At 42.8% G+C, this 9,831-nt stretch overlaps 1 protein-coding gene across 2 annotated transcripts in view; it reads left to right on the forward strand.

Moving 5' to 3' along the window:
* arhgap20b (Rho GTPase activating protein 20b) overlaps positions 1-9,439 on the forward strand; it is a 182,694-nt gene extending 173,255 nt beyond the window's left edge. For both annotated transcript variants that reach the window (XM_085998845.1, XM_085998856.1), the window contains exons 14-15: positions 3,610-3,727; positions 5,930-9,439. In XM_085998845.1, coding sequence (XP_085854971.1) covers positions 3,610-3,727; positions 5,930-7,713 — 1,902 coding nt within the window. In that variant the 3' untranslated portion in view covers positions 7,714-9,439. The remainder of the gene's footprint in view (positions 1-3,609; positions 3,728-5,929) is intronic.
* Positions 9,440-9,831: the final 392 nt, after the last annotated feature.

Here is a 9,831-nt window from a genome sequence, read left to right on the forward strand (position 1 = left end):
GCCAGCATTTATTGCCCGTCCCTAATTGCTCTTGAGAAGGTGGTGGTGAGCTGCCTTCTTGAACCGCTGCTGTCCGTGTGGTGAAGGTACTCCCACAGTGCTGTTAGGTAGGGAGTTGTTTACCACTCACCAATTTTCGTGTCATCTGCGAACTTACTGATCATACCTCTTACATTCATATCTAAATCATTAATGTACACCACAAACAGCAAAGGACCCAGCACCGATCCCTGCGGTACACCACTGGACACAGGCTTCCAGTCACAAAAACAACCTTCGACCATCACCCTCTGCCTCCTGCCACTTAAGCTAATTTTGGATCCAATGTGCCAAATTGCCCTGGATCCCATGGGCTCTTACCTTCTTGACTAGTCTCCCATGCGGGACTTTGTCAAAAGCCTTACTGAAGTCCATGTAGACTACATCAACTGCACTACCCTCATCCACACACCTTGTCACCCCCTCGAAAAATTCAATCAAATTGGTTACACATGATCTCCCTCTGACAAAGCCATTCGACTATCCTTGATTAATCCTTGCCTCTCCAAGTGGAGACTAATTCTGTCCCTCAGAACTTTTTCCAATAATTTCCCTACCACTGATGTTAGGCTCACTGGCCTGTAATTCCCTGGTTTATCCCTACTACCCTTCTTGAATAATGGTACTATGTTAGCTGTCCTCTGGCACCTCCCCTGTGGCCAGAGAGGATCTGAAAATTTGTGTCAGAGCCCCTGCAATCTCCTCCCTTGCCTCACACAGCAGCCTGGGATACGTCTCGTCTGGGCCTGGGGATTTATCCACTTTTAAGCCCGCTAAAACTGCTAGTACCTCCTCCCTCTCAATACTAATTTGTTCAAGTATATCACAATCCCTCTGCTTGATTTCTATGCCTACATCGTCCTTCTCCATAGTGAACACAGATGCAAAATATTCATTTAAAACCTCACTCACATCTTCTGGCTCTACACAAAGATTGCCACTTTGGTCCCTAATAGGCCCTACTCTTTCCCTGGTTATCCTCTTGCCCTTAATATACTTATAAAACACCTTGGGATTTTCCTTTATTTTGCCCGCCACTGTTTTTTCATGGCCCCTCTTCGCTCTCCTAATTTCTTTTTTAAGTACCCCCCGCACTTTCTATACTCCTCTAGGGCTTCCACTGTTTTTAGTCCTTTGTATCTGCCAAAAGCCTCCCTTTTTTTCCTAATCCATTCTTGTATATCCCTTGACACCCAGAGTTCCCTGGGCTTGTTGGTCCCACCCTTGACCTTTACGGGAACATGTTGGCATTGCACTCTCTCTATTTCCTTTCTGAAAGACTCCCACTGCTCTGATGTGGATTTTCCTACAAGTAGCTGATCCCAGTCCACTGCCTTATCATATTAAAATCGGCCTTCCCCCAATTTAGAACCTTGATTTCTGGTCCATCTTTGTCCTTTTCCATGACTACCTTAAATCTCACCGAATTATGGTCACTGTCACCAAAATGCTCTCCTACTGACACTTCTACCACTTGCCTGGCTATATTCCCTAGAATTAGGTTCAGTACCGCCCCCTCTCTTGTAGGACTTTCTACATGCTGGCTCAAAAAACTCTCCTGGATGCACTTTAAGAATTCCGCACCCTCTAAGCCTTTCACACTCTGACTATCCCGGTTAATATTGGGGAAGTTGAAATCCCCTCCTATTATTACCCTATTATTTCTACACTTCTCTGAGATTTGCCTAAATATCTGTTCCTCTATCTCCCCCTTACTGTTTGGGGGCCTATAGTACATTCCTTCTTGAGTGTTGTTGGAACTGCACTCATCCAGGCAAGTGGAGAGTGTGCCATCACACTCCTGACTTGTGCCTTGTAGATGGTGGAGTCAGGAGGCGAATCACTCGTTGCAGAATACCCAGCCTCTGACCTGCTCTTGTAGCCACAGTGTTTATGTGGCTGGTCCAGTTAAGTTTCTGGTCAATGGTGACCCCCAGGTTGTTGATGCTGGGGAATTCAGTGATGGTAATCTCATTGAATGTCAAGGGGAGGTGGCTAGACACTCTCTTGTTGAAGATGTTCATTGACTGGCACTTGTGTGGCACGAATGTTACTTGCCACTTATCAGCCCAAGCCTGAATGTTGTCCAGGTCTTGCTGCATGCGGGCATGGACTGCTTCATTATCTGAGGAGTTGTGAATGGAATTGAACATCCCCACTTCTGACCTTATGATGGAGGGAAAGTCATTGTTGAAGCAGCTGAAGATGGTTGGGCCTCGGACACTGCCCTGAGGAACTCCTGCAGTGATGTCCTGGGGCTGTGATGTTTGACCTCCAACAATCACAACCATCTTCCTTTGTGCTAGGTATGACTCCAGCCAGTGGAGAGTTTTCACCCTGATTCCCATTGATTTCAATTTTACTAGGGCTCCTAAATGCCACTATCGTCAACACCTTCCATCACTTTGCTGATGATTGAGAGTAGGCTGATGGGGCGGTAATTGGAAAGATTAAATTTGTCCTGCATTTTGTGGACAGGATATACCTGGGCAATTTTCCACTTTGTCGGGTAGGTGCCAGTGCTGCAGCTGTACTGGAACAGCTTGGCTAGAGGCACAGCTAGTTCTGGAGCACAAGTCTTCAGCACTACAGCCGGGATGTTGTCTGGGCCTATAGCCTTTGCTGTATCCAGTGCGCTCAGCCATTTCTTGATATCACGTGGAGTGAATCGAATTGGCTGAAGAATGGCTTCAGTGATGGTGGGGATCTCAGGAGGAGGCCGAGATGGATCATCCACTTGGCACTTCTGGCTGAAGATGGTTGCAAATGCTTTTAGAATGGCATCAGCTAGATTGGGAGTGGGATTGGGAACGGGATATTAAGTTTTCCACACAATTTTCGAGGCACTACCACCCCTTTTCTGTTCGATGGAGCCAGTGAAAATTTCCCTCCACATATAATTTGTTCAAATCTAACTTTGATTTAAATTTATTGGTTCGTGGTTAATTTTCTGAAGGTATTTATTGGACTGTCTATTTCAAGTCAGACAGTTTGTCCGTGGCTTTCAAAGAGAGATTGTCAAGCCAGATAGCTTCCATAGATGGTGAGAAAAGGAAAATTACTGCTATGTAAAGATATTACTTATATCATACTTTAACATAGTAGTTGCAAACTATTATATTTTTACTAGATAAGGAACAAGCTACACTTAATCACTGCTGTAAAATAGATGTTGTCTGACTGCTACCATTTGCTTACATGCGCTCTAAGGTTTTCATTTCCCACATTACAACAGTGACTACACTCCAAAAGTACTTCATTGGCTGTAAAGCGCTTTGAGACCTTCGGTGGTAATAAAAGGCGCTATATAAATGCAAGTCTTTTTTTCTTTTTTTAATGTTCTTTCTATAATGGGTTGCTCAAAATTGCACACAGTACTCTGTGACTTAACCATTGCCTTCTACAAATTAATCATTATCTCTTTGCTCCTGTAATTCTCCCCTAACTCTTCCCCTGCTACACCCTGTGTGAAACACAATGGGACATTACATTACATTAAAGGCATTATATAAGTACAAGTTACTGTTGTTGAATGTGCTGATGCATCTGGGACGTTGTGCTTTCTTCCAGGTGGCCATTCTTGCACAGTTCATGATTGAAAACTCTTACCGAATCTTTGGGAGTGGGCTGAATTCTCTCTTTGGAGGATCACGAGACGTCCAGCGGGGAAATTCGGAAGACTCACTGGGTTTGTGGTGTTTTCCTCAGTGCTTTTTTATAGACACTGTTTGACTGGTTCTCAAGAATAAACAAATTTTCACCAGATGGCATTATCCGTAAAAAACTAAAATACAAAGTTTCAAAAGCTCCAGCAGCAAAATGTGTTGATCTATTTAGATTATTAAGAGTAGTGATCATCAAAGCCCACTGGTTAAAATTAGTATTTTATAGATAAACAGAGCTGTGTTTACACATGTACAGTGCTTAGACTAAAGCGTTCTGTGGATTTCTTTTTGTTTTCTCTGAAGTTCTGCAGATGTCCTCAAAATATGTGTTTAAATCTCAACACAGAGATTTATCATCACCATTTCATAACTGAACTTCTGTTAGCCAGGCGGTCATTTACAAAAGGTTAAACCTGGGCTAGGTTACCATATAAGCTTTATTGTGATTCACTTGATCGCACCATATAAGTCACATCTTTAGGTGTCAAGATGGAAATTTGGACCTGGAATGCTGATGGATAATAAATCACTGTGGCTCAGTTGGTAGCACACTCGCCTGAGTCAGAAGGTTGTGGGTTTAAGTCCCACTCCAGGGACTTGAGCACATAAATCTAGGCTGACACTCCAGTGCAGTGCTGAGGGAGTGCTGCACTGTCGGAGGTACCGTCTTTCAGTTGAGATGTTAAACCGAGGCCCTGTCTGCTCTCTGAGGTGGATGTAAATGATCCCATATCACTATTTTGAAGAAGAGCAGGAGTTATTCCCGGTGTCCTGGCCAATATTTATCCCTCAATCAACATAACAAAAACAGATGACCTGCTCATTATCACATTGCTGTTTGTGGGACCTTGCTGTGTGCAAATTGTCTGCCACATTTCCCACATTACAACAGTGACTCCACTTCAAAAGTACTTCATTGACTGTAAAGCGCTTTGAGACGTCCAGTGGTCGTGAAAGGTGCTATATAAATGCAAGTCTTTCTTTATCTGTTAACTTGTCACCCCATTCTTATTTATCATTGACACAATGTGAAATAATGGGGTAGAAATTGGTATGCATTGTGCCAGTTTTCTGGGTGTAAAACAAACGCAGGAGTATGCTGATGAAGCCCGACAATCAATTTCTATCGATCCTCAGGCCTCTTGTTTTGGACGCACCCTGGTCACACAGGGCTGAGTCTGGACCCAATAACGAGTCCAGACTAATTTCTACCCGGTATCTTTCCAGCAGATGTCAGCCTTGGCTCAGTGGTAGAAACCTCACTTTTGAGTCGGAAAGTCAAGGGTTCAAGCCCCACTCCAGAGAGTTGAGCACATAATTCAGGCTGACACTTCAGTGCAATACTGAAGGAGTTGTGCACTGTCCAAGGTGCCATCTTTCAGATGAGACATTATACTGAGGCCCCACCTGTCCTCTTGGGTTTACATAAAAGATCTCATGGCACTATTCGTAGAAGAGCAAGAGACTTCTGGCCAAGAGCAAGGTGTCCTAGCCAATATTTATCCCTCAACCAACATCACTAAAACAGATTATCTGGTCTCATTGTTGTTTGTGGGACCTTGCTGAGTGCAAATTGCTTGCTGTGTTTCCCTACACTACATTAGTGACTACACTTCAAAAAGTGCTTCATTGGCTATAAAGCGCCCTGGGACGTCCTGAGATCGTGAAGGACATTGTATAAATACAAGTCCTTTCCTTTCAGTTGGTTATGTTGCTGAATTGAATGTTTTTTCTTGTTCGGTTATATTGTAAATTTCTCGTGTCTGTCTCCTAAAACCTAATCTGGACTGGCTTATTCCTTTAATTACATCATCCTAGTTACACCAATGGCTTAATGGGTAAAGGTGTTGTATTGTGTAGAACTAAACCATAAGGACCAAGAGTCCAATCCATGACCTGAGTTTGCTGATCTCAGTTAGGGTGGCTATAAAGAAGCCACAGTGCCCCTGTACTGTAGGTTTCTAATCTAAATGCTTATTCACTAACTCCTGCTGCAAAGTGTAAAGATGTCAAATGGGGGGCAAGTTTGGGTTTGGCTATGTTGACCTCTACTATTGAATAGCCTACCATACTTCACTGTCTACACCACACACATGAATGACTGAGACTCCCAGCACCCATGGAACAGTATTGCAGCAAGACTCAGCACCTTCAGATAAGAGCAGAAGAAAACCATGTGGAAAAGTTATAACATTCTGATCTTTCTTTCAATGTTACTTTTGCAGATGCGGACTTGTTGCAGCCGCAGTATTCATCTGACGATATGGATTCAGCACTGTCTGATCAAAAAAGGCAAAAAGTTCAAAAGGACCAGCAAAGTAACTCCTTTTTCATCGCCTTGAATGATTCTACACAGTATGCTACTGAAGAAGCCAAAGACAGTTGGAGCCAGCAGAGCTTCTTCAATGAAGAAGCTTCATGTAACAAATTCCTAGAGAAGAGTGACAGTGGAGACCTCTGCGAGCAGTTGGAAAATGAGTCTTTATATTCCTGCTCCTCCGTCTCTTCACTTGCAGCTATCCAAAGCATTGACTCAGCCCGAGACCGTTGCTCATCAGAGCCCAGTGTCTGCCTGTCACACCATCTTGCCTTGTCTCATGAGCCAGTGGCCCGTCAGTCAAGCTGTGATGCAGCCATGACTCATGGCCACATAGATTACTTACAACAGTTGAAAAGGCTTCAGATTGAAAGTCAGAAGCTATTGGATGATGGGAAAGGCCCTGGTTCTAATAAAACAAGATATAGTTTTTGGAGGTCCCCTCAGGTTAATACCAGGCTGAGACAAGTTAATCCACATAGAATGAATCTGTCAACAAGGTCAAGCCTGTCTAGTCTGTCTTCTCCCACCACATCACCCTCAGAGTCTTCACTAAGCTCAATAGATAGTGCCTTCTCTTATTCTGACTCGTCAGTGTTTGGTCGCTGTGATGCTTTGCCTTGTATGTTTGGGGATTCTGGAAGAAGCCAGGTATCCTCACCTTGTATCTCCAATAGGCTTCCTGGTAAATTACCTGGGACATCACCATCTTCAGTGGCTTGTTGTCTTGATGATTTGGATTGGTACAATGAAGAAGCAGAAAAAGGGGATGTGGACTGTGAGAATGAGCAAGAAGATTCAGCCCAAATATCAATGGAACACGTGTCTTGTTCAAAAAGTCAAAGGCCTGTGGATGTTGAAAGTTCTGAAAAGAATGTTGAATGTTTTACAAGTGTGGCCTATATAGGACATGATCAACTTGGGACGAATTTTGTCCAAAATGATACAGAGAAGTTAAACAGAGAAAGTTCTCAGGAAAGAAAGAATATGTTGACTGTTCCCAATACAACACAATTTGTCACATCAACTGATGAGTCCACTGTAGTGCCGCCTTATAGTAAGAATTTTAAACGCACTAAAATAACATTCTACATGGCACCAGGAAAGGTGTTAACCTTACAGCATATGGGCGATCAAGAGAGGCAGGACCCTGAGGTTAACAATTCTGCACAAGACAACAATAGTCACTATAGTGTATCACCACCCAGCAAAGAAAGTACAAGACAATCAGAGCAGACTTTAAAGGTCCACGTCCCACAAACTGTGTTTTATGGACAGAACTCGCCCTTGGTTCTCCAATCTGTTGCACGAAGACAGACCTCCGATGGGTCCAAGGCATCTCAGCAAAAAATTATACCTGGGGACATTTTAACGAGAACTTCTTCCAGAGACTCTCCTTCACAGAGTGACAAGCAGTTATTGGACTGTTCAACTCAACCTGTATCTCCTCAGCAATGCAGCAGTAACACTAGTAATAAAAGGCACACTATTCATATTATATTACCTCCCTCTGTTAAAACTACTGTTAAGGACTACTTTCTTCACAACGAGGCCAAACACTGCCTCAGAGACACTACGACAGTCGAGAGTGAACTAATTAGGAGCAGACAAGAATGGCAAAGCAGACGGTGCACTGATTCACAATTAGAAGACTTTGAAAAGATCATTTTCACAGATGAATCTTATGTCTGAAAATGTAACCTTCTAACAGTTATTTTTATCACACATTTTTAAACCAGGTGAGCCCTCCATAATTTGCTACTGATAAACCCAGTTCCTGCATAAAAGATTATTTGGGTGGTACATATGTATGTTGAGCACCAGCACTATTACTATAGCCTAGATGTTACTGTTTGAGATATTAGCAGACAAACTCCTAAATGTTCGTATGACATTCCTCCATCCATTATTTTAACGGAGGAGCTAACTGTTTAATGCCTGTTAAAATAATGGATAGAGGTATGTGTTCAGCTTTTGTATGCTAATATTGCAATGATTAATTTATAGGCTTGTATCACCACAATCTGTCTCACAGCATCCTTCCCAACCTTAGACATCCTACAAGTTGCACCACAGGTTCCTTTGTTTCACTCCTGCTTAAACACCTCCAGTTTGTAAGTGCTGTCTCTTTGATATTGAGCTAGTTCCAAGATAACGCCAAGGATTTTCTGCTCTAATACCTGAACCAGGCAGGTCTGAAGTTTATGATTGACCTGGCACACTAATGCATAGCGTCATCCTAATTGAACAAGCACTAGGAAGATTACTAGCACACTGTACTGGGAAGCTGCAGGGTTTCAATTGATTAAACTCCAGCATACACTTGGAGGCCCATAAGTTATGACACTGCCAACCTGCACCTAAGCGCTGTGGATTTTAGTAAGTGAGGTGTGTCCTTATAGGGAGAGAGTTTGCACAAAGCCTTGGGCAAACAGAAATTCTACATACCTGTATCTATATTTTCTTGGCTTGGGGACTCTTGGTGATGGTTTTCCTCAGCAATCCGATGTGGTTGACCAAAAAAAAAGATTTCCCAATGGCTCTGTGTTTAAAAATATAGTACTAAGCCATGCCAGCCAGGAGGTCCCAATGCCAGCCAGGAGGTCCCAAGTTCAATTACCAATTTGTTCTGGATTACCTGATGTCAATTGGGGCAGTATTTGGGGTATTGTAATTGGCATTAGTGCCCCTAGGCTAGGGAGAAGCCAAAGTTCCTGCTTCTGCTTGATATCTAGTGACTCCTGTTGGAAAGTGTATGCGCGTGGATATCAGGTGAGAGCAAAATTAGGCTTGGTTGTAAAGCAACCCATGATTAAATAGCCTGGTGACACTTATTGCCTGGGCTCACGCAAAAAGAATGACTACTTGAGGTACTGGAGGACTGTTGACACTTGCGTAACTGTATCCTAGTAAACCCAGCAGAACAAGGGGAAAAACATCAAATAAAAATTGTAAAAATCCCTCATTTTTTCCTAATGCCTGCCATTGGGCCAGCCGATTATTTACTTAGCTATCTATTTCTTTTCCTGACTCTTTATATGATTTATGCAGTTAAGTCCCATTGAGACTGAGGTGGTACAGCTTTCAAACCTGTTGCTTTGGTACATTCCATTTATCATGTCCTGCATTTGGATTCTTTTTTACAATGGTACACATTTCTCAATGTCATAGAAGATGTTTATAATTTTGAATTGAAAAAATTGCTGTTTCTTCATTCCTGCATGAACAACGTTGATTGTATAGTGTACAGTGCTGAACCAAATGTTAGCTATTGCATTCATTTTAATCAGAGCTATTAATTACCTTGAATGTTACTCATTATGAAGAATACTGTAGAGCACCATATTTATTACAACTAATGAACACTAAAGTTGTTTTTTAAATGTATGAAGCTTTATTAAAATGAGTTAAAACCTTGTGTCGGTGTAGTACTGAGCTATACAGACCAAAAGATCCCAAACTCAGCACTGTACTGAATTAGCTGATCTCAGCCAGAGTGGGCCAGGGAGGGGAAAAATCATCCAGATTCCCATTGCTATCTGCTGATCTTGGTTGGAGAGAGTGAATGTCTGGACATTGGTTGAAGACAGGATTGGGCTTGGATCTGATGCCCTCCACAGTTTAATAGCCGACAAGAACTAATTGACTAGACTCACAGATGGAGAATGGCCACATGTGCAAGGTAACAGAGGTCTGTCAGTGCCCATGGAACTTAACCCCAGCAAGAATTGGCACCTTCGCAGCAGGACGAGAGAAAACTGGGTGGGGTGGGGGAAATTATAATACAGTAATGTGTTCTAACAGCGCAGT

This window comes from Somniosus microcephalus, chromosome 1, assembly GCF_052327205.1.
Source record: "Somniosus microcephalus isolate GS21.2 chromosome 1, FLI_Smic_1.0, whole genome shotgun sequence".
Classification (NCBI taxonomy): Eukaryota; Metazoa; Chordata; class Chondrichthyes; order Squaliformes; family Somniosidae; genus Somniosus; species Somniosus microcephalus.